This window comes from Nuphar pumila, chromosome 10 (assembly GCF_984573655.1).
Source record: "Nuphar pumila chromosome 10, dmNupPumi1.hap1.1, whole genome shotgun sequence".
In the NCBI taxonomy this organism is placed as follows: domain Eukaryota; kingdom Viridiplantae; phylum Streptophyta; class Magnoliopsida; order Nymphaeales; family Nymphaeaceae; genus Nuphar; species Nuphar pumila.
In genome coordinates, this window is record NC_143258.1 from 92,027,368 (window position 1) to 92,053,195 (window position 25,828).

The window sequence follows — 25,828 nt, forward strand, 5'->3', positions numbered from 1 at the left end:
GCGGCACTTCCGCAGGAAGTTTCTCACTGGCTTCCTCTCGCATTGTCACTAGAAATATTTGATCACCTCGTTGGAGGCCCCTCTTAATCTGCAGGGCAGAAACCAAACAAACATTCGGTGCCCCCAACGTCGAGGCAGGAATCATACATGGCGATTCTTCACTCATAAAGCTGACAACATCCAAATGAGGCATAGGCACAACCTTGCTTGCTCGTAAAAATTTCATCCCCAAAATGACTTTGAAGTCGTCCAACGAAACAATAGAGAAGTCTGTTCTGCCAACCCACTGACCAGCCCCAACTGCCACATTTCGAGAGATTCCCAAAATAGGTTGTGCTGCGGAGTTCACGGCCTTTATGCGACTAACTTTTTGTTCCCATTGTAGGCCCAACCTTTGGGCCTCATCTTCGGCCATGAAATTGTGAGTAGCCCCCGTATCGACCATTGCCTTCGTAGCTTTTCCGTTGATGGACATCGCCAGGTACATTAGTTCTTTCTTAACCGTGGGGGTTGCAAAGGAAGATTTTCCTAGCGCATTCACCCTTTGTACCGCCCCCATCCTGACGTCCTCTTCTACCGGGGCTTCTTCCATCTCAATGGCATTAGCCGCCCTTCTTCTTGCATTCTCCGCGTTTTGATTGGGGCAATTCCGAGCAAAATGATTTCCGCTGCAATACCAACATCGAAGATTTGGGTGTATCGGCATGTTCCCTAGAATCCCCTCCTGACGTGCTTGTGGCTGATTTCTCTGATCTATAGGAGGAGGTCGATACTGGTTCTTGGCTTGACCTCCGACATCATTGCCTTGATTTGGCTGTCCCTGAGGGCCCCCGCGATTTGGGTTTTCAACTATCTGTTCTGCTATAGTCATTGCACTTATCAAGTCTGTCGGTCTCATCCGAGTTAATTCCTGTTAAGCCCAGAACTGTAGGCCCTTTTTTAAGCAATACATGCGATCCATTTCCGACATATCTTCTATATCAAGCATCATTACGGAGAATGCTGCTATGTATTCCGAAATACTTCATGTATGCCTTAAAGCCATCAGTTTGTCACGAGCAAGTTCCTCAGCGTTATGTGGAAGGAAATATCCCCTGAGTTCCTTTTTAAAGTCATCCCATGATTCAATCGGGACCCTTCCACGTTCCATGCCACGATATTGCGTCCTCCACCATACAACGACATTCTCAATCAAGTACCTGGTTGCTGTGCGTATTCGATCAACATCGATGTCAATCTATGCTTGATCAAAGAATTGTTCTACATCCCATAGCCATTTTTCCATGATCCTGGCATCGCTTTCACCTTTGAATTTTACTGGTTCCACTGGTTTCAATTTTGGTCGTTCACGATGAAACATCACTGCATTACCCCCGCGATTCCTAGCATTGGCCACACCACCAATCTCATTTCCCAATAGTCTTTCTAAGACTCCATATCATTCCCGAAGTTCCCGCATGTCAGTTTCCTGAGCCACCAACCGATCAGCTAATTCCTGGACTGTGACCCTTAGCTCTTCGGCCTCAGCCCTCACATCCTTATTCAATTTTTCAAAATCTTCATGTGCACTTTCTAGCGCAGAGGAGCAACCATAAACGTCACTTGTCAAATCTGTCATTTTTTTCTCCATCTTGGTCACTCTTTTATCTAGAGGACCAACTGTTTCCTCAAAGCGAGACATCTCTGTCGACTCTATGACAGATTTTTCCTTCTCTGCCTTTTTTCCTTTGTGAACTTTTTCGACGAGTTCACCAAACTCTGCATCCATTCTTGAACATCATGAGGGTTTCAGCAAGTACCCCTCCTTTCTTCCAAATTCTCAACTAGGCTCTGATTACCAGTTGTCACAGGCTTATTTTGGAAGCCGCGTGCGGCACCTGGCAACTCAACCAGGTCAGCCTTTCAAGTTCAGAAAGCACACAAACACTCCTCACAAGAGTGTCCAATCACATCCGAGCATACACAATCTTAAAGAGAGCAACAAAGAGAGAGAGATAGCAGTAGAGACAAAAAAAGCAACTTTCATTCATAAGGTGGAAATTATAAAGAGGGGAGTAACAGAGAGAGAGAAGGGGGAGGGACTCGTTACTTTTCTTGGTTAACGGGGGATCTTAGGCCAAAGGCCATTTATAATGCACCTGCAGAAGTCCGAAGAAGTATTTACATCAGGGCAAGGAGGAATCAACATGACAGGGTGAAACACCTAGCTTGCCTAGCTTGCCTTTCAAAAAAAACTCCCTCAAGAACTTCAAAAATCAACAGCCAATATATTAGGATTTTACCAGAAAAACCATAGTTTTACATTGAAACTATTAATGTAAAGTGTGTTTTGTAATAACCAACGAGGGTTTGTAGGAGCTGTCAGCGCAGATCTCCTTGTGTGGGACGTTGCAGGTTCAAAACCCAGTGGTACGTTGAATAATGACTGGTGAGGTCTGCTTAACCCAGCTTGCCTTTTAGAAAAAGTGTGTTTTGTAATAAATAACCATCTTTAATATATGCATGGGGGATCGATCTATCAGATAGGAAATGTGTGGCAGCAGCACATCAGGTCAAAAGTGGCCCTGACGTCGCGTTACGATAAGGAACGAGATGTGGTCTCCAACCATAATATAATGAATAACATCCAAAGCCCATTAAAACACAAGCAGCACGTCAGGTCAAAAGTGGCCCTGACGTCGCGTTGCAATAAAGAACGAGATGTGGCCTCCAACCATAATGAATAGCATCCAAAGCCCATTCAAACACAACACACACACCCATTGGCTCCACCGCCCATTTAGAACCATACAAAAACTTGGAGCTATGAAACACATGAAAACATATTAAAGATTTAAAAAACTACTGACGCCTCTAAATCAGGAAGCCGGAGGCTTTGTGAGTAAAATAATCAATAAACCCAAAGAAAAGTATGTGTGTCTTACTTTTTTTATGCGTGCGTGTCTTGTGTCTACTCGTAGTGTCGTGGAATCTTCGTTTGGGCGTCTTTTTAAACGTGATCGATTCGATGTCGGTTGATGGCACCATCGATCAGAACACCCATATTCTAGAAGAGTCCAGTGACTTCAGTCAGTTGACGTTCAAGAGGTCAGAGCCTTGGGGACAAAGCCACCACATCATTGATAGAATGTCCCATGCTTCGGGATTATTATATATAGTTGTGTTGAAGCCGTTCCATTCCGTGTTCCACGGAAGTTTGATCTCAAAGCGTGACTACAATTGTTGGTAGCATAGGTTGGTGTAAAAGGTGTGTGCCTTTGCATTAGAGCTATACATTTGATTCCAGCTCCTGCTATTCTGTTTACATGGTGGTTGATTCCAAGAATGTAAAGCCATCTTGATTTTCTATGTGATTAAGCTCTGTGGTTTTGTTCTTATTTCACTGTGAGTTGTTTACAAGAATATAAATCCATCCTCTCTCTCTCTATCTGCGCCAAACTTGCATGTTTGATCAGATTCCTGTTTTTTCTTTCTTATTTCATGGTTGGTCGATATATTTCTCTCAAAAAAATATCTTTTTTTTTTATATTTTTCTTAGTTCACGTTGGTTGTTTCAAGATTATTGTTCGTAGTTCACGTTGGTTGTTTCAAGAATATAAACATCTCTCTCTCTCTCTCTCTCTCTCTCTCTCTCTGCGTGAAAATTATATGTTTGATCAGACTCCTGCTTTTTTTTTCTTATTTCATAGTTGGTCGATTGATTAATTTCTCTTTCTATTTTTCTTAGTTCCTATTGGTTGTTTCGAGAATATAAAACATCTGTGTGTGTGTGTGTTATGAATCTGGGTATGTACGTTTAAACAGTTGAAGCAATTATTTCGAATCTTCTTGAGGACAGAAATGTTGATGATGTTCGTGAAAGGTAGCTGCTTACTGCTTTGTGGCTATGGGACTTGGATATTAATTTTTATTAATTTGTAGTTTTTTGGTTGTTTTGCTTTTTCTCGTTTTCTAATTGCTTTGAAATCAATAAGATTAGATGGTCCCAGCAACCTGTTTCTTCAATTTAAAAAAAAGGCAAACAACCTGTTTCTATTAGCACCCACGATCTAAAATTTGTTTATATTCAATCTTCTCTTTTTTGTTATGCTTTGTTTGTGTTTGAATCTTTTGAAATGCTAACTTGATGGCTAAAGATCAATTTCTAGATTTTATATGCAAAGATTATTTTTTTCTTGATTGAAAATTTTTATGGTATTACTTGTAAAGCTTATGAGTTGATCAAACATGCGGTATATTGCTGTTTATTTTAGTATATTGTTTTATTTATTGCTTCTCCCTGCAGTTTGCAGGTTTTATTGCATAAAAACAATCAAGGGAACATTTTTCTTGGTGGTACTGAAGGAGACTAAATCGCTTTTAGAGGGTATCCGCAAGGAGAAAAAGAATGACGAAGGAAGATGGTGGTGGTGTTCCTCGGAGAGGGAATGGCGAGGTTGCAGAAAAGAAGGAAGGAGAGGGTGGAAATGTGAAAGTTGCTTCTGTCCCCTTCCACAAGTTGTTTGCCTTTGCAGACCCGCTGGATGTTGTTCTGATGACTGTGGGAACGATTTCAGCCATTGCCAATGGGGTGGCTTTGCCCCTTATGACTGTTCTTTTGGGGCAGCTCATCGATTCATTTGGTGAATCCAACCAGAGAGATGTGGTCCATGTGGTCTCCAAGGTAAAGTTTGTATTTTTTCCTAATAATTGAGTTAATTTGCAATAATTGCACTAGTTAACAACATATATATTTTCTTCTGCTTTATATTTAGATCCCTCTGAGCCTTTGAAAATGGTTGTTAACACTGTTTTCTTTGTTCTAATATGGTGGTGGTTCTGTCTTTCTTTTGTCGTTATCGTTTGAGATGTTTACATGGGTTTCATGGTTATTTAGATTTGCATAAATGAGTGTTCAGTTTGGTTGTTTTGGTGTACTCTTGCTGTCCATCGTTCAGCTTTTGAGAGACTGACTGTTTACTGCTGTGGTTTCAGGTTGCGCTTAAATTTGTATACTTGGCCATCGGCACAGCCATCGTATCGTTTTTACGTGAGTGCATCATCCTTCTTGTGTTACATAGCTGAAGTGATTTGTTTTTACGTCGTCAATCTGCCTTATCTATGAAATTCTTTTGCATGATAGATACGTGCATGCATTAAATTGTTGCGATCTAAACTCCTTTTTCATCAAAATTGGCAGAGGTCACATGTTGGGTGATTACTGGAGAAAGGCAGGCAGCTCGTATCAGGGGTTTGTATCTAAGTAACATACTCAGACAGGACATTGAATTTTTTGACAAGGAGACAAACACAGGAGAAGTGATTGGGAGAATGTCAGGGGATACCATCCTTATCCAAGATGCAATGGGTGAGAAGGTCAGATGCATTTCATATTATCTGTTCAGAAGAATGATATGTTTTTGTAGGATTAACATCATGGATGTATTTGCTGATTCCTTCTCTAGTCAATCATGTAGGAAAAAGTGACAAATATGTCAACCATGATTTCATTTTGATGTTAAATTCACTGAATGGAATTGGATTCCCTGATTTTTTTTTTGATGGAAGGATTCCCTGATTCCTTTTGTATCCTGTAGCAAGAAACAATTTTTAAGATTTCATGTAATTGTTCAACGTGTTTGATATTCATTCTGGCTTCTATTGGGTGTTTGCTATGTGCTTGCTATTTCTGATATCTTTTCTTTTTTCTGAACTGAGAAAATTTTATTTGAAACTGGAAGAATTAAGCACAGCATGGGCAGTTAACAGGGTTACGAGTGGTCGCCCGTCAACATAAGAGAATCGTTAAAACAGAGATGATAAATAGAAAAGATTAAAATAAAAACACAAACTTGGTTCTCAATCCAGCCGAATCCAAAGAAACTGATCAGCCTTGGGTCACCACCCTCAGCATTAAGCTCAATCACCTTCTACCTAAAGCACATCCAATCCCCACTTCCCAGCTTGTTGGCAAGCATAGAGCAGAAAGTAGCAGCATAAGAACTAACCACGGTTTGAAGTCCTCTAGATTGGCATGCAACTGCAGGTGAAATACCCAGGTTCTCTCACAGAAGTTGTTGATCTGACTTCACGGCCAAATTTCCTTGCTGATTGGTCTGTGAACAGCATGAGTTGAAACTGTAGCAGGGTATACTGTCTTGGATCACCCTCCCTTGAGTGTATTGGTATTGGTCCTGTCCCAGTGTAGACTAGTTACAGTACCAACTGTTGTCTATAACCAGGTAGCCAAAGGGCCTCTGCATCATGTGGTAGTTGTCCTCTATAAAATTGGTAGTCAAGGTACACCTTGTGCCAAATGGATATAGCAGAGCTGAGAAGAATAGGGTGAAAAGAATCAGAGAATCTGAACAGCAGTTGCGTATTACACAAACCCACACACACACTGAAGAGCACCCTCCCTGCTATTTCTGTTATCTTTTAAACTTGATTGTATTCTTTGGTCACATTCAATGATGATAATTCATGCAAGATCAAATTAATTCGGTTCGATTAGTAATCTAATGACACAAGTGTCTTTCTTGTTCTTGCTAAATGATCATAATTGACATTCTGAAGTTTTATAACTTTCAGATGTCCTTGCTAAATGATCATACTTTTTTTGGTTGGAGCAGTTCTTTCTTTCTACTTATGGTATGCTTTTCTTTTGATTTTCAGGTAGGGAAGTTTGTACAGCTTGTGTCCACATTCTTTGGTGGCTTCGTGATCGCATTTATCAAGGGATGGCTTCTTACTCTTGTAATGCTGGCATCAATTCCTCTAATAATCATTGCTGGTGGAGCCATGTCCATGTTTATATCCAAACTTTCTTCCCGTGGACAAGCAGCTTATGCTGATGCTGGCATTGTAGTAGAACAAACAGTTGGATCGATTAGAATGGTAGGTAGTTTTCACTTTATCTACACAAATTATGAAGTTGGGTATCTCATTTCATTTGTCTACATTGTAATACAAATTTCACAACACATCTTTGGCATATTGAAACATGTCCTCACTTTATCCATGAATCAGAAATATAGTTCTCATTGCGTTCATGATATCCTTGATGTGATTTAAAAATATAGGGACATTCCTGTCCATAATTAGTTTTCTAGTCTTTATAGTTTGTCTGCTTTATTTGTGGATGAAAAGGATGTAATGAGGGTCAATAATGTCCTTTTGTCTTATAAGACAATAAAAGGTGTGTGGGTGGACATGAGCCCTCACAATAGTTCTCTTTCTATTCTTCCTCTTTTCTCTTCTTCTACTCTTCCTTTCTTTCCTTCTTTTCTTTTATTATCTGTTGTAGGGATTCCCAAGCAATCAACCTGCAACAGAGTGCCTTTAATTCCAGGAATAATATATATTTGGAAGTTTATTTTGCTTGCTGTTTATTTCTTTTTTCTAAAAACATTTTGGTAACAATTTGGTAGCTAATTTGGCTCTACCATGTCAACAGGTTGCATCATTTACAGGAGAAAAGGAAGCTATAACAAAATATAACAAGTCACTAAGAACTGGATATCTGGCCACCGTTAAACAAGGGGCTGCTACAGGCTTAGGGATGGGAGCTGTCATGCTAATCTTTTTTGGCAATTTGGGACTGGCTCTGTGGTATGGTTCAAAGCTGATTGTAGACAAAGGATACACAGGTGGACAGGTGATCAATACAATGTTTGCTGTTTTGACTGGAGGAATGTAAGTTATCGCTGCATAGCACATTGATACTGAAAAGTATCACAAAATTCTCGTTCTTTATTAACAGTATGTATGTGTCATGCTGAAACAGGTCCCTTGGCCAGGCTTCTCCCTCTGTGACTGCATTTGCAGCTGGGAGAGCAGCAGCTTACAAGATGTTTGAGACAATTGAAAGGAAGCCTGAGATAGATGCATATAACAAGAGTGGAATTGTACTAGAAGATATAAAAGGAGATATTGAACTGAAGGACATCCATTTCAGTTACCCAGCAAGGCCTGATGTGGTAATCTTTTCTGGTTTTTCTTTACATGTGCCAAGTGGCACAACCACAGCTCTAGTTGGAGAGAGTGGTAGTGGGAAGTCAACAGTGGTCAGTCTGGTGGAAAGGTTCTATGATCCTCAATCTGGTGAGGTGCTAATAGATGGAGTTAATTTGAAGAAACTTCAGCTCGGGTGGATCAGAGAAAAAATTGGGCTTGTAAGTCAAGAGCCTGTTCTATTTGCGACAACTATAAAAGAAAATATTGCATATGGAAAAGCTGGTGCAACACTAGAAGAAATCAAGATGGCTGCCGAGCTTGCAAATGCTTCAAATTTCATAGATAAATTGCCTCAGGTAATCAATTTTATCAATCAAGTTCCCTTTTCTTATTCCATGAAAGGCTATCACGTGCATTCTTGACCTTGAATACTAACTTATCCATGTCACAGGGTCTTCACACGATGGTTGGTGAACATGGAACACAACTATCTGGTGGACAAAAACAAAGGATAGCTATTGCAAGAGCAATCTTAAAGAACCCACGGATTCTTTTACTTGATGAAGCAACAAGTGCATTGGATGCAGAATCTGAACATATAGTACAAGATGCTTTGTCAAAGATCATGGTTGGCAGGACCACAATTGTTATAGCACATCGCTTAAGCACAATAAGAAATGCTGATCTCATAGCTGTAGTGCACCGTGGCCAAATTGTTGAGCGAGGCATGTCTGAAGTTTTTATAGATTTGTTCAATTTGAAAAAGAAGGGGCTTATTTAAGGTTTCCAACTTTCACTGAAACTGTGTTTTATCTAAACAGGTGCTCATTCGGAGTTAACAAAAGACCCAGAAGGGCCATACTCTCAACTTATTCGTCTGCAAGAAATAAATCAAGTGGAGCAAGTGACAACTGCAGATGTTGATGAAGTTGAACTGCATTCAGAATCTAATAAGGTCTCAAGTAGATCTGGGAGCAAACGGTATTCTCTTAACCGATCCATAAGCAGAGGATCGTCACTTGGTCGAGGTAGTAGACAATCTTCCTCGAAATCATTAGGCTTGCCTGGTGTTGGTGTTCACGATGTTGAAGAGGGTGGTGACACCTCTAGAAAGGCTGAGAAGAAAGTTTCACTACGCCGTCTTGCATACTTAAACCAGCCAGAGCTTCCTATTTTGTTGCTAGGGTCCATTGCTGCAGCAATACATGGTCTCATATTCCCAGTGTTTGGGGTCTTGATCGCAAGCATCATAAAAACATTTTTTGAACCACCACACAAGCTCCGGAAGGATGCTAATTTATGGTCCCTAATGTTTTTGGTGCTGGGAGCCGTTGCTTTGCTTGCTGCACCTATACAGACATATCTTTTTGGAGTCGCTGGTGGTAGACTTATCAAAAGAATCCGAGCCATGTCATTTGAGAGGGTAATTTACCAAGAAATCAGCTGGTTTGATGATGATGCAAACTCAAGGTATGTGGACTACCAAAAATCATCCTTTGTGATATTATGAAAATCATGCTTTACCTTAATAGTAATTATTTTCACCCTCTTCTTTGTTTCATTAGTGGGGCCATTGGTGCAAGATTATCATCAGACGCCGCAACAGTGCGAAGCCTTGTTGGTGATGCACTATCTTTGTTAGTACAAAATATTGCAACTGTTATTGCAGGACTTGTGATTTCATTTGTGGCGAACTGGCAACTATCACTTATAGTATTGGCGTTGGTTCCCTTGATTGGCTTACAAGCTTTTGTCCAGATAAAGTTTTTGGAAGGGTTTAGTGCAGATGCTAAGGTCGGTTTTTCTCGAGTAATGTAAAATTTGGCGTTATTTCTTCATTTGCAACTATAATTGTCTTAGTGGATCACATTGCTAGTAAGAAATTTCAGTTAATCCTAGTTATAGTTATGTTTATTGATAATATGCCATGTGTTGACTATCATAGGTGATGTATGAGGAAGCAAGTCAAGTAGCAAATGATGCTGTCAGTAGCATCCGCACAGTTGCTTCTTTCTGTGCTGAAAAGCGGGTGATGGATCTTTACCAAGAAAAATGTGAGGCACCTAGGAAACATGGTATTCGTCAAGGACTCATTAGCGGTGTTGGATTTGGCTTCTCTTTCTTTGTTCTTTTTTGTACTTATGCGGTAAGCTTCTACGCTGGTGCTCGTCTCGTAGAGGATGGAAAGACAACATTTGGTAAAGTTTTCAGGGTATGTGAGATCTGCAACATTATCTCATCTTTGCATTAATTTCCATTCTCTCCAGCATGACCGTGTTTTCTTCTTTTAGACAGTGGCATGGTATATCTTTTTTTCCAGGTTTTCTTTGCCCTGACAATGGCTGCAACTGGTGTTTCACAAACAAGTGCTTTGGCACCAGACACAGGCAAAGCAAAGTGTTCTGCAGCCTCAATATTTGGAATCATAGATCGAAAATCGAAAATTGATGCAAGCAATGATGCAGGTGTCACTCTTCCTAGTGTAAAGGGAGATATTGAGTTCCAACATGTTACTTTTAGATATCCAACTAGGCCGGATGTGGAGATATTCAGAGACCTATGTCTTAGTATATCTTCTGGAAAGGTACAATCAGCCATTTAGCCATGTCATTAGTCAAGTATATTCATCACAACATGATCCTTAAATTTTTATTTTGCTTGCATTCTCAGTCTCTACAAGTGCATTATGCATACATATTCCTAGACAATATCTGTGGCTTTAGGTATATTCCAGGTTCCATGGTAGCTTAATTTCTTATGCTAAAGTACAGCAGTCAATTTTTATTTGCTTGTGCTTCTGTATTTGGTGCATGTAATGTTACAGCTTTAGACCCGCATGAATATTTTAACTTAAAATTGTTACTTTGAACAGACTGTTGCTCTGGTAGGAGAGAGTGGTAGTGGGAAATCAACCATCATATCTCTACTGGAGAGGTTCTATAATCCAGATTCAGGGCACATATTGCTCGATGGGGTGGAAATTCAAAAGTTCCAGTTGAAATGGTTAAGGCAACAAATGGGGCTGGTTAGTCAGGAGCCAGTTTTATTCAACGACACAATCCGTGCTAATATAGCATATGGGAAGCAAGGGGCTGTTACTGAAGAGGAGATCATTGCAGCTGCACAAGCAGCAAATGCACATCGGTTCATCTCTGGGCTGCCACAGGGATATGATACATGTGTCGGGGAGCGTGGCGTTCAATTATCGGGAGGACAGAAGCAACGGATAGCCATCGCAAGGGCAATCATCAAGGACCCCAAAATTCTTCTGCTCGATGAGGCCACTTCTGCTCTAGATGCCGAGTCAGAACGTGTAGTTCAGGAAGCATTGGACAGAGTGATGATGAACAGATCAACCATTGTGGTTGCTCATCGTCTCTCTACAATTCAAGGTGCAGATGTGATTGCCGTGGTCAAGAATGGTGTGATTGCAGAGAAGGGCAGGCATGAGACTCTGATTGGCATGAAAGATGGGCTCTACGCATCACTAGTGGCACTCCATATGAGTGCTAGTTGAAGTATAACTATTTGTCTCTGCATTGTAATTCTTTCATGCAATCAGAAAGAGTTGCGTCTACACGCAACTGTTGAGCTCAACAACTCACCCAAAGATTTTTTCTTTCCGATTAAAGCTTTGTTTGTTGATATGTAATTAATAACTAGTAAGCAGCATTTTTGTATCAAAGAATAGACTGAGAAGTGAGTGCAATTAGCAACCAAAGTTTTGTTTATCTTCCTGCTCACTGTTTCATTGGTTCACTAGCGTTTTTCTTTATATAAGGGCTGCAACTTAAAGGCAGCTTAAGGAATCCGCAAGCTAGGTTTTGATTATCTTCCTGAGCACTGTTTCATTGGTTCACTAGTTTGAAGGACAAAGAGTGGCAAGTCATGGGACTGGATTTAAATAACAATCTTATTGTCACAAGCCTATTTCTTCAATAAGTTAGTGTGAAGTGACGGTCCTTCCTTACCGCCGCAAGCCTTCCAGTCGCTCACTTGCAATTAATTTGTTACGAGCATAGAATGCTTTACAAACCTGTGATGCGTCAAACTATTCAATCTGGCCAACCAAATGGTCAAAGGTCCCGTACCAACACTTTTTCATTTGCTGAATCATTTTCATTGGCCCTGCGCACCACCTCATGTGCAGCTGCCTAGCGAAAGCTGATCAAGTGCATCTTCAAATACGAATTTTATCTAGTACATGCTATTTAGTGCATAGTCGTTTCATACCTGCTATCACTTTTGAAAATGACATAAACTTTGTCTTATCCTTGCATGCCATAAAGCGTATTGCGACTCCATGCACACGCTACAACAAAACCTCGCCACTGAAAGAACAAGACCTTGCGGCCTCCAGTCTGAAGACCGGTTGATGATTAAATACCATAACGAAGAGCATCATCCAGACTCATTCGCCAGTGCCTAGGCATTCTTTCACCTAGCTTCGAGTCACTATACTTGGTTGGAATCACCTAAGGTGATTCTTGGGGGAATTAGCTCTAACTCACACGCACCCTTGTGCATCCAACCGCTGCGTGTGAGAAATCCTGCAAGCTAAGAGGGACTTAACCAAATCTCCAAAGGCAACATCCTCTGATCTGCTGGCACTGCTTAAATCAAACAATGTTTCACGTTTGTGTTGCCACACAGTGATGCACTAACGACAATACTGATGCCTATTGCGTGTTGTGCTACCATCTTACGTCACCAATCAAGCCAATGCATACCGCATGTTCCTACACTCGATGCATTTTTCACTCAGTAGAGCTCTGCACTGCACATGCCCAATTCTGAAAGCTCAATCTAAGACATTCTCCTCCACCCAATCCATTGTCATCGTTGACAATGTCAGTGCAAGCAAGAACACAGTCTCAACTGATATGTCAGTTTTCCTTTGTACTTATCTTTGGTGTACTTTTTTTCATCCTACTTAACTTGTTCTGGTTTTTCAACGGTCCAAACCAGTCCTAAAGTGGAAGGACGCCTTCTTGCGTATCACTCCAAAGCGGTTCTTCAAAGTGTCGCCCTGGGCACTCATCCTCAAAATGGAACCTTAGCCCAATGTTGCAACTTTTATACAGATCCAGCACACTATAATTCTTTCTCGGAGTCAGCAAAACATTCACGCAAGAATCAAACTGATGAGCCATGAACAACAATTATTTTCGCATACGCAATCCATAGAGGAATTGCCAACTCGAGAGACCAAAACAACCAGCATTCTGCTCAACATGGGCACTCCAGTAACCCATAATCTTTGGAGAGAATATAGAAGTTTAGTTGAGTCTCTCATACCTAAAGCTGCAAATTCATTTAGCCTAATCCAACGTGCATTCTCTGTGTGCACAAGCCAAACTTCACGCTCCACCTGCGAGCCTAACACACAACTGGTAGGAATCTTTGGCTTATCTACGTTCTCTTAGTCAACTGAACAACTTTGTATTTCTATTTACCATGATCAAGATGTCCCATACCATCCTGCCAACATCTTACTTCTGTACTCAGTCAACAATACTTCAGTTGCGCAAAATTTGCGTAACCAAGATAAACCATCTTTGTCCTCTTTAGTATCATGCACAATGAACAACAAGGTCTCTGTAAATCTTTCTGCTCTGATGCCAATTTATCATGGGTCTATTTCTTGAATAAGCCAGTGTGAAGCGACAGTCTTTCCTTACCGCCACAAGCCTTTCAGTCGCTCACTTGCAACTAATTTGTCATGGGCATAGAATGATTCGCAAACCCACAACGTGCCCAACTGCCCAATCTGGCCAACCTAACGGTCAAAGGCTGCGTGCCAACACCTTTCCATGTGCTGAATCATTTTCATTGGCCTTGCACACCACCTCGTGCACAACTGCCTAATGAAAGTTGATCAAGCACATCTTCAAATACGAATTTCATCTAGTCCAAGCCACTTAGTGCATAACCATCCTATACCAGCTATCACTTTTGAAAAGGGTACAAACTTTGCCTTAGTTTTGCATGCCATGAAGCATATTGCGACTCCATGTGCACACTACAACAAAACCTCACCATTGAAGGAACAAGATCTTGCAACCCTCAGTTCGAAGATGAGTTGATGATTGAACACCATAGCGAAGAGCACCACCCATACTCATTCATCGACACCAAGGCATTCTCTCGCCTAGTTTTGAGTCACCATACTCAGTTGGAATCACCTAAGGTGATTCCAGTGGGAATTAGCCCTAACCCACACACACCCCAATGCATCCAATTGCTATGCGTGGGAAATCCTGCAAGCTGAGAGGTCCTTAACCAAATCTTCAAAGGTAACATCCTCTGATCAGCTGGCACTGCTTAAATCAAGCAATGCTTTACATTTGTGCCACCACACAGCAATACACTAACGATGATACGGATGCCTATCGCATGACATGCTACCACCACACGTCACTGATCAAGTCAATGTATACTGCACATTCCTACACTCGATGCATTTTTCACTCGGTAGAGCTTTGCACTGCACATGCCCAATTTTAAAAGCTCAGTCTAAGACACTTATAATCCCATGCACTTATAATTGACTCATTTACAGGGAATATTAGTTATTTTTATAATATTTCATAATATGAGTTAAAAGTTGGAAATCTATATACACTAGGGTGTGTTTGATGACCTTTGGTTTCGAATCCAAGGCTTTGATGTGGTGTGGGGAGGCAATGATGAGGCATGGGCCCCATGCTTAGATGGCAAGAAAAAGATCTATTTCATGTTTTTGGTTTTTGTCTTTCTAAAAGTTTCTTGTACATATTACCATTTATTCATGTGTTCTTAGTTAGACTCAGATTTGAAAACTGAGGCTATCAAATGTGGTTTAAGAGTTTATTCACTAAGGTATTGAACAACAATGTAATATCGGATCCCAAGTGCTTTTTTTTTTATGAAATCAGTATTTCTCAAAGATTCTATAAGTCTTGCTTTTCTTATTGAAGAAATCCTTTTCAAAGATTATATTTGAATTTTTAGACAAACCGAGATAGTTAACTTCAGAAAACTCCAACATGGGTAGGTATAACTTCATTCTTTTGCGAATGGGAGAAGAGATGAAATTTATTATCGATCCAAATTGGAGTATGAAGCTAATGTAATTAACCTAATTCTTCAAGTTATTTTATAGATCTTTAGTCAATTTTATTCAGCTAGGCATGGTAGTGTCACGGGCATAGAATTTTTTGCAAACCCGCAATGTGCGAGATTGCTCAGTCTGGCCAGCCTAACGGCCACACACCAACACTTTTCCATGTGCTAAATCATTTCATTTGCCATGCGCACCACCTCGTGCGTAGCTGCCTAGTGGAAGCTGATCAAGTGCATCCCCAAATGCGTATTCTATTTAGTCCATGTCACTTTGATCAGCTAGCACTTTTGAAAAGGGCATAAACTTAGCCTAGACTTGTGTGCCATGAAGCGTAGTGCGACTCCAAGCACACACTATAGCAAAACCTCGACACTGAAGAAACAAGACCTTGCGGCCCCCAATCCGAAGACCGGTTGATAATTGAATACCATAGCGAAGAGCATCACCCACACTCATTCGTTGGTACCTAGGCATTCACTTGCCTAGCCCTGAGTCACCATACTCGGTTGGAATCACCTAAAGTGATCCCTGAGAGAATTAGCCCTAACCCACACGCACCCCCATGCATCCAAATGCTATGCATGGGAAACTCCTATAAGCGAAGAGGTCCTTAACCAAATCTTCAAAGGCATTGATAATGTCTTCTTTTGTCTTATCCCACCAGAGTGCTTTTTAATAGGCCATGAACTAGATCAGAATCATTCTCAACGTGCTTTTTTTTGTCATATTCATTTGAGAGGTATCATGGTTATTTAGATTTTCAGAGGAAAACATCTTTTGAATGCTCGGTTTGGTTTGGTTTTTTGTGTTTTGAACTTTTGATTGCTTCAGCGTTTGAGAGATTAACTTTGTGTCTCTGGCTTCAGATTGCGCTTAAATTTGTCTATTTTGCCATGGTGCAATCATTCTCGTTTTTATGTGAGTGCATCACCATGCTTGTGTTACATAGCTGAAGTGATTCATTGAGTAACAATGAATATGCTTTGTCTATATGATTCTTTTGCATGATATAATGTGTGCATATAGTAAGTTGTTGCTGCTGAAATGCATTTTTGAGATGTATGTGGCATATAAGCTCTTTTGTATCAAAATTGACAGAGGTCAAATGTTGGATGATTACTGGTTAAAGACATGCAACTCTTATAAGGGGTTTGTATCTAAATAACATACTTAGATAGGACATCACACTTTTTGACAAGGAGAAACATAGAAGAAGTAATTGGGAGAATGTCAGGGGATACCATACTCATCTAAGATGGGATGGGTGAGAAGGTTAGATGGATTCCATACTATCTGTTCAAAATAATGATGTGTTGAGCGCTTTTAAGATTAACATCAAAGATGGATTTCCTGATTCTTTCTATAGACAAGCAAGTTTTGTCTATTTCAAGGTTGTATTTGTATCATAGTTGTCCCTCTATGGTGAAGGGTGATTCCTTATCACCCTTTGATCATTTGTAACTTGTTTTTTTATACTAATTGATTTGCATTTCTTTCAAAAACAAAGACAATCATGTAGTAAAAAGTGACCAAAATATGTCAACCAACATTTCTGTAAAACCACCCTCGACGATTTTGTCACGGGGGATAGATTAGAAAAAAAATAGAAAAGGAGGGAAGCTAGTTCCCCAAAAGAGGGGAGGGGGATGAGGATAAACCTCACCCCCCACGATCGATGGGTGGGAGTGAGATTTATCCTCACCTTTTGTCAGGGTTATAAAAGCCTTCACGCACAATCTTCTCCACCCATCAAAAAAACCTGAGAGTGACAGAGAGAGACATGAGAAAAAAAAAGTTGAGAAAGGAGGAGGAGCAGAGAGGAAGAAGCATACCGGACACCCCTCCGCAATAGAGAGAAGTTAAAGAGAGAAACTGAGAGACCATACTTGTCATTCCACTCGAACTTTACGTCTTTCTTAGTGAGCTTTGCCATTGGAGCAGCTAATAGGGAAAACCCTTCCACAAATCGCCGGTAGTACCTAGTTAATCTCAAGAAACTATGAATCTCGGTAGGATTCTTGGGTCTAAACCAATTGGTGACTGCTTTAATATTTGTAGGGTCTACCATAATTTCATCTTTAAAAACAATATGTCCAAGGAAAGATAATTATTCCAACCAAAAGGCATACTTAGAGAATTTTTCATAGAGTTGATGTTCTCTTAGTGTATGTAGAACTATCCTCAGATGTTCTTCATGTTGCTCCATCATGGTGGAATAAATGAGAATGTCATCAATAAACACTACCACAAACTTATCCAAATAGAGTTTGAAAACCCTATTCATTATCTCTATGAAGGTTGCTGGTGCGTTAGTCAGACCAAAAGGCATGACCAAGAATTCATAATGGCCATATCATGAGCTGAATGTTGTCTTAGCTATATCTTCTTTCCTAATTTTCAGCTGATGATAACTCCGATCTCAGATCCAACTTCGAGAAACATGCAGCTCCTTGAAGTTGATCAAACAAATCATCAATCTGTGGCAATGGGTATCTATTCTTGATAGTCACTGTATTTAGTTACCAATAATCTATGCACATTTGCAATGATCCATCTTTCTTCTTGACGAATAGAATTGGAGCACCCCAAGGAGTTCTGACGGTCGAATAAAACCTTTCTCTAACAATTCTTGCAGTTGCTCCTTGAGTTTCTTAAGTTCTGCAGGTCCCATCTGATAGGGAGCCTTCGAAATGGTGTTGTTCTTAGAACAAGATCAATTTGGAACTCAATTTCTCGATCGGAAGGGAGGCCTAAAAGTTATTCCAGGAAAATATCAGCATATTCATGAAGTATGTCCACATCAGATATGGTGAGATCTTCTCTTTCGTTGATTTTCATGTAGGCCAGAAATCCTATGCATCATTCTTGAATGTATTTGTTGGCCTTTAGGCGAGATATGATCATTGGTTTTGATAGTTTTTTAATACCCTAATATGTAAAAGTTGGAGTCTGTGGGTTTAGAAACTGACACATTTCTTTTTGCAATCAATGGTGGCATGATGGTCCGATAATCAATCTATGCCAAGAACAACATTTATATCTTTGAAATCGAGTTGTAATAGGTTCAAAGGTAACTCACAATTTTCTATTTTACTATACAATTCATATATGTTGTGTCCACAATGGTGGACTCGCCTATAAGTGTTTCTATCATGTAAGAAACACTCAATCATGAAGGTACAATAGCCAATCATTTTTTAAAAGTTGAAGTAGTGAAACTATGTGTTAGAATACCAGAAATATAGAGTGTACCTTCAACCACTCCAGGACTAGCAAGAGCTTCTTGAAGAGCAATCGCGTAAGCACATCCTGGTAACCACAGGTTTCTGCTTCGGGGATGCACTGCTTCTTTGATCCAGTTGAGGGCAGTCATTGACATAGTGACCCATTTGCTGACAGTTGAAACACCTCACATTCCTTAAGTCACATTTGTCCTCATGCCTCTGAAGACCATAAGTCCTGCAAGCGTTGTCTGACTAGGTCGACTTATGGATCTTTTGCCTCTTGGCTTGTTGACCGCCCACATTCTTGGCTTGCTTACCCTGGTTCTGACTAGGGGTCTGACCTTTGTACTGCCTCTTGTTTTCCCGCTAGAATCTTCCTCTATACTGAAACTTTCTTCGAGAGAACTCTGTCACATTGACATCATTGTATTGGGCCTTATCTTCAGTCTTAGGCTTTTCCTTATCTTGAGGCTTCTCTTTCATCCTTATCTCTCAAAACTCATATCTAGAGGCGTAGTCCACGAGCCGACTGTATTTCTTTATCTGCTATGGCCCTACCAACCTCGAAATTTTGGGTTTCAAGTCCCTCTCAAAATGTCTGCACTTCTATTTTTTATTTTCCACCAAAGACTTGGCAAAACGAGAAAGAGAGTTAAATCGAGTTATGTATTGGGCTACAGTCAAATCGCCCTGCTTCAGCTTCCTAAATTTCTCTTCTTTTTGTATTCTCTGACACTTCAGAAAGAATTGCTTGTAGAATCTCCTTACAAAGGTAGACCAAGGCAAATATGTACCTTGATCCAAGGCGTCCCTGATGGACCTCCACCAATGCTCTGCATCACTGGTCAAATTCGACACAACTACCCAAACCTTCTGATCCTCTAGACATTGTATGGCATACAAGGCTTTTTCACTTGCATTAACCAATTTTCCACTGTGACACCATCAGGAGTGCCATCGAAAAGTAGAAGTTGCATGTTCTTGAACCTCTCAGCCTAAGAGGTGATGCCAGAAATAATCGTTTGAGGTTGACTCTACTGAGCTCGGGTCATTTGCAAGAGCTTGTACAAACGGCAATTTGTGGTATACTTAGGAGGTATCCTCTTGCTTTCTCCTGCTGAACTCCCCATTGGCGATCCTTGTGGGATCTCTATACTCTCTTTTCTACCCTCACATTGAGCGTGCCTCTCTGAAGTACGAAATGATGAGTGAGCTCCCTGAACTTGTGCACCTTCTGTGATAGGGGATGATGAAGGTGCCCTTCGGGATGGTCCACCAAGGTACTCCCTATTCCCAGTCACTGCGTCTAGCTGCCCTCTCTCTCGTCTGGCAGCTACAATATCCTTAGATAGATAGGACGTTCCCCTATGAGTGGCCATTTATGATGCGTTGACATTATCACGTAATGAACTTATCATAATTTGATTCATTTATACTCATACAAAATTCTATCACAGGTTAACAATTATGATAAAAGCATTCATTTTATTTCATAAATCAATCTCATATATACAACGAAAATATCACTAACAAGCAATAAAAAAATAATTGCAAGACAAGAAAGTAGAACTAGACTAAATAAGCTAACTATTCCTAACATTTTGCCACATCACTCTTCAATCCACCTGAAGCTTAGTCCTTTCCCTGAACTCCTTTGTGTATGATGAGGGTGATTTGTAGGAAGAACATTCAGGTCATACTGGGGCGAAGCAGGAGTATAAGTAGGTAAGGAAGGACTGTGGGTAGGGGAGGCAGGAGTGTAGGTAGGTGAAGCAAGATCATCAGTGGGGTCTTCATCCTTGCCTCCTTCCAAACTCTCTGAAGCTGCTTGTCTGTGCCCTAATCTTGGACCGCTTCTGCCTGCTTCTGCAGCTAGGCATGCTGTTTTTGCTGCCTGAATTGTTGCCCTCCTAGCTTCTGTAGACAAAAACTCTCCGGCTGGATGTGAAACTCTTCGATTTGTTGCACTCATGACAGTCGCATAGCTAGCTCGGGACATATGTCATCTCTGTGCACTGGCCATATGAGACCCTCCCCGAGGCATAAAGTTTGCACTAGGGAATGCTCTTCTCATGACTCCTCCTCGAACCGTCATTCGATCTCCCGCCATTCACTCACGTGCAGACCTAACTCTCTGATGGTAGGACTGGTGAGTCCCTCACCCATATGGTAATGATTGTCGCTCCTGAGCAGTGTAGGGGTAGTCATGTCAGTAGATATCTCTGTCTTCAGTTATGATCTAAATTGGTGGGGGTCGTGGCGTTAGATCTCTAACTATTTGAGCCATGCTTGCCATGACTCCAGTCGACATCGCCATTGCAGTGACAAACTCCTCTCTTCCTATGACAGGTGGCTTCGAATGATCTTGTCTTATAGGATCTTCGTGATTGTTGTGCTCGCTAGCTATTTTCTAATCACAAAACATTCAAATTACTAACATGTTCTTATCAAGCAGAGACTTATATCACATTCTATGTCATTGAACTTGTTATGAATAATGAACTTCTTTGTGTGAACTTGTCTCTTATACCATTTTATAATACCCCGACTTGAAACCTTGGGAGTCCAAGTTCGGTTGGTATTATTTCTTAAAAGGAATAGTTTAAAGTTCACACAGAGAAACATGATTAATTTTTTTTTATTATCATTTAATAAGTCTTTTTCTAATATAATGTTCATCATTCATAACAAAAGAAAATAAAAAATGCATTATTGTTCAATGACATGAAAGTAAAAACTACCAAATACTCTGTCGAAGAAGAAGTTGATCAAGTCCTGTCTGTGCTAGTGTAGTTGCAACCTATAACTGTAATTAAACATGGAGGTGAGTCTACAACCCAGTAAAGAATAATTATAAGCAAATAAATACTTAAACTTACAACTATAATGGGCTCTAAGCCCCTAGTCTTAATTTAGTTTTTTATCTGCCATACAAGTTTGTATATTTTAATTACCCCCATTAACTCTCTCAAATACTCTATCACAAAAAACCATCAATATGTCGGTTATACCGGTGATAGTCGTCTATGGGCGTAGCAACCTGCGTAAAACACCTAAATTTTATATGTCGGCCAAACAATAAATCATACACTTTCAGTGATCTCCGAACGACCAGGCACTGCAGTGAAACCACCACGAAGACCCCACCGATAGCTATCCAGAAGGTCAGGCTCTCAATTTCGGTATGGTTCATGCTACATCCTAACCATGATGGTTATCAACCATCCATAGTCATCCAGAGTCTCAAACACTGTGTGAGTGTAACCTTAAGTCATAAACTAAGTTCAACACATTGAACCACATTCTCAACCTCGTAATTCACTTATTCTCTCATGAGTAATGTCGCAAACTGCTAACAATGAATCTCACTTTTTAATCTCATGACATTAAGACTCACACTATCTCATACTAAGAACGCAACGATATAGTGTCTCTATATCATTAAATCACCGATGACCCACTCTCCATGGAGGCTACACTCTGGCCACAAACCAGGTAGCCCTTGCCACATGTCATCACTTTTGGGATTTAAGAGGTCATGTATGCTGATTTCAAAATATTTCTTCATACAACATGAATAGAATACATGAGACTTCAATCTAAACATAATCTCATCACAATGCATGTTATCAATAATCACACAAATATGCTATCACAACATAATTTCTCTCTAATATGCATGACATACCATAACAACATGTACATCGCAATAACATGTATATGAATCATCTTATAATGTCAAGTATGATAATTTTTATGCATGTCATGTTCTCACTCGAAAGCTATCATGCTAATCATATTAATTTATAACATTATAATAGCATGCAACGTAAAAATGTTTATTTATATCTTAAATTACTTATAATATCCCTTACCTCAAGTGCGAATACCGTACTCTGGTTGCAATCAAGTCTCAAGATGCTCTAATAGTATGATCTGGTTATTACATAAACATACTCGTATTAATGCACAAAACCTCTTACAAAATTATCAAAATACTCTTTTTGAATTAACTCATAAAACCTCAATTTGTGTGTCACTAATTTGATAAAAACCAATACACAAGTAGATTTTTCTCTACGATACGAGTCCAACGCATCAAACATCACTCAATTCTGAGTTCAGGGTGTAAAGTTATGTCTATTTTATCAAAATAGATCTCGAGTACACCTTAGGGTATTTTGGTCATTTTAGATTGATGTACAATTCAAGACTAACTCACAACCCGATCTAGATTCATTTATAATCTGGATCCAATACTATTTAACTGAATCTAGATCTATTACTGATATAGATCCAGAACAGTTCGATTAGATCTAGATCCAATTCTGATATGGATCCAAGACTGATCTAATGAGATCAAATTTTGATATGGATCTAGAACTGATCCAAACCAGATCCAATTTTATTCTAGATTTAGAGCAGTCAGTCTGGATCCAGACTTATATCTCTTTGAATCCGGTTCAATTTGGATCTATCCAAATTGACTGAATCAGACTGGATCTAGATTTGGTCTGATCCAAATCCAATCAAAATAGATCAGAGATTTTGTCAGACCTCGGTCTGACCCAGTTTGATTCAAACTGGTTTGGTCTAAACCGACTCAACCTGAACTAGTTCGGCTAGAACTGGTTTGGTTTGAACCGATTTAACAAACTTTTTTTTTTTAAAAACCATGTGGTTCGGTCTGTGTCTCACCGAAGCCGAACCGACCTCTTTTTTTTTTTTTAAACAGGCTCGATCCAGGGGTACATGGTTCACACTTCAGAATTTTATATACTGAAAGAAGCCGGGTGTTTTTTCTCACAAACAGAAGTTGGAGGGTAGGGAATGATCTACATGGTCAAACTATCATAAAGTGGTCAACTATATATCATGGGTCGGTGAAAGAAAAATTCTTCCTTGAAACAAGCCCAATGCATGTCTACCATGAGTATTATAAGCCTTAAAAGGATTAACATTACCTATAGTTATTGTAAAACTTATTTTTTTTGGTTAAAACCCTAACACAGTTAGGGAAAGGGAAAATGACCAACACTTGAAAAGATACCCCCTAATTGACAAAAGGGTGATTTTTTGTGTGTACAAATCATAGTTAGTACCGGTTAAATGAAATTTGTTTAACCCCAGCTTGACTATAAAAAAAAATAGTGTGACAAAATCGCATTTTTTCGGTCTTTCTTATTAAGGAGAATCATGTGAGAGTTAACGAAAATTCATTTTTCAAAGAAAATCTCGGTATACATGGCATTAAAAAGTTTAAAATACAAAAATACGTGAAGTTCTAAAAAAGAAAAACTATGTATTTGAAATAAACAAGGCTTTGAAAATCTTGAAGTATTATCAAAACCTTTTTCACCTCGTATGTTTTATCACGAGCATCCTGGTGTTTCCCAAAATCTGAATGGTATTTGTGAGCACGATATCATGAAGTTGAAAAAGATCATTGCTGGCTCAGCCAAAGCCGAGTTACGAACAACTTTGTTTGATTTACCAGCTCCAAACATGATACCATCGATACGTTTGGTAGGAGCAGCTAGTGCACGTCACCTTGTGGGGAAGTTGCAGGTTCAAACCCCAATGATATTGTTGTATAACTCTGCCTAACCTCAGCTTGCTTTTAAAAAAAAAAAATGATACCCCCTCTCGCAAATTAAGGTCCTCACCCTCTCCTGTTTATTGAATTATTGAAGGCGGTTTCTCCAAATGGGGAACGTCTTTGTTTTTTTTTAATATGGTTATACCCTCCGACGGGGGTTTACAAGTAAGATCTGTACTCCCATCAGAATGGACTGATAAGATGGGAAATGTGTGGTATCACATCAGGACAAAAGTGTCAGGAGTCATGTCACAATAATGAACGAGATGGGGACTTCAATAATGAATAACATCCAAAGCACAACACCCCCAACGACCCCACCGCCAACTCGATTGCTCTTCTTTCACTGACTGAAAGCATTTATGGTGTGGCCTATTGAAGCAATAAAAACATTTATGATCCTCAATTCATTACCTTGAAGATCGTAAATGTTGGGAATCCATATATTATGCAAGAAGACATTACTTTTGTTAATCTTAATGTAGGTATGATAACAAAATTGATCTTGATTAAATGCCAATCTCATCTCCTGATGTAAAGCTCAGGCTCCTCTTTACTTATGAAGGAAAATTTAAGTTCTTAATATATGCAATCTTTTTTTAAAGGAAAAAAATGTATTAAAAACAGTAAACATTTTACAAAATAGTTGGCTGAGGATGAGGTAATCCACATGCCTTATATGAAAGGGATGTTTAAACAGACCTAACAACTACACTCCTCACAAATGGTGACTTTGTGCAAGCAAATAATTAGTCATGAATATTGGATGTGTGTTATGCTCTCGTATCCAAGAAGAACCCTCTTAAGACTAGACTACCTGAATCGCATAGAGGATGCCATTTTTTATTGCACGCAGCACCTTGGCAGGTCCAGAGGCCGAGCCCCAAAAGATTCGGGTTTTTTTTAAAGGCAAGCTGGGGTTAGGCAAATATTTCTATTGTTTATTTCTTCCTAGACTCTCTAAGAAGAGCCAATCCCATGAAAGAAGGAAAGAATGTGTGTTACCTTTCATTTGAATCAGAATCATATATATAATAAATAAGAAAAAGGGTCCCTTGATTATAGGTATGATAGAGTTTAATGAATAATATATATAATGTAAATCCAAAGCAGGTTATATGTTCTCCCCCCCCCCCAACAGGGCAGTTAGCTACATCTCATGTTCGGGGGTCCCAAAGAGCACCACGTATGTAAGCATGTGCGTCTCGTATCCCCATGTTTGTCAGCATTAATTAGCATTGGAGTTTGATGCGATTGCAAAGTCTTAAGTACCCTCTCCTCAATTGGTGCAAAAAAAATGACGATTCTTGAAAAGGAGTGGTTGTAAAGACTTAAGTGCCCCAAAGATGATTATTTAAGACCCAGTCTCTGCACTGCAGGATTATCTGAGAAAGAAATCTCTACTGGAGGAGGCCATAAACATCAACCCTCTCACTCTCTCTCTCTCCCTTCTCTTTCTGCTTCTATGCACATCCAACAGAAGAACTTACATTGCTCCATCAAGCACCGGCTAACCTGCACATTGACTGTTGTGGAGCCTGATTCAGAGTTTTTACTCTTACAGGAGGAGGGTTTGGGGCTCCTCCCAGCGTGGGTAGCACCATTCAACTAAATGAGTTGTAGATCATGATTCAAAGTTTTTACCCTTACAGGAGGAGGGTTTAGGGGCTCCTCCCAGCGTGGGTAGCATCATTCAACTTGATTCGTTGTGGAGCTTGATTCAGAGTTTTTGCCCTTACAGAAGAGGGGTCTGGGGGCTCCTCCCAACGTGGGTAGCATCATTCAACTTGAAGAGTTGCGGAGTCTGATTCAGAGTTTTTACCCTTACAGAAATGGGGGTCTGAGGGCTCCTCCCAGCGTGGGTAGTATCATTCAACTTGATGAGTTGTGGAGTCTGATTCAGAGTTTTTGCCCTTATAGGAGGAGGATTTGAGGGCTCCTCCCAGCGTGGATATCATCATTCAA

General features: G+C 40.0%; 1 protein-coding gene across 2 annotated transcripts; it reads left to right on the forward strand.

Moving 5' to 3' along the window:
• The first annotated feature begins 3,110 nt into the window (after positions 1-3,110).
• Positions 3,111-11,656, forward strand: LOC149827353 (ABC transporter B family member 11-like). 2 transcript variants are annotated; one of them, XM_090019301.1, is made up of 13 exons: positions 3,111-3,247; positions 4,286-4,663; positions 4,975-5,029; positions 5,180-5,355; positions 6,655-6,876; positions 7,436-7,674; positions 7,766-8,291; positions 8,387-8,660; positions 8,757-9,405; positions 9,501-9,729; positions 9,881-10,147; positions 10,256-10,519; positions 10,808-11,656. In XM_090019301.1, exons 2-13 carry the CDS (start codon positions 4,388-4,390, stop codon positions 11,450-11,452), a joined length of 3,822 nt encoding a protein of 1,273 aa, XP_089875427.1. In that variant the 5' UTR covers positions 3,111-3,247; positions 4,286-4,387; the 3' UTR covers positions 11,453-11,656. The 2 variants fall into 2 exon arrangements, with proteins under 2 accessions (XP_089875427.1, XP_089875428.1); XM_090019302.1 differs by having other exon boundaries at positions 3,135-3,247; positions 4,293-4,663.
• Positions 11,657-25,828: the final 14,172 nt, after the last annotated feature.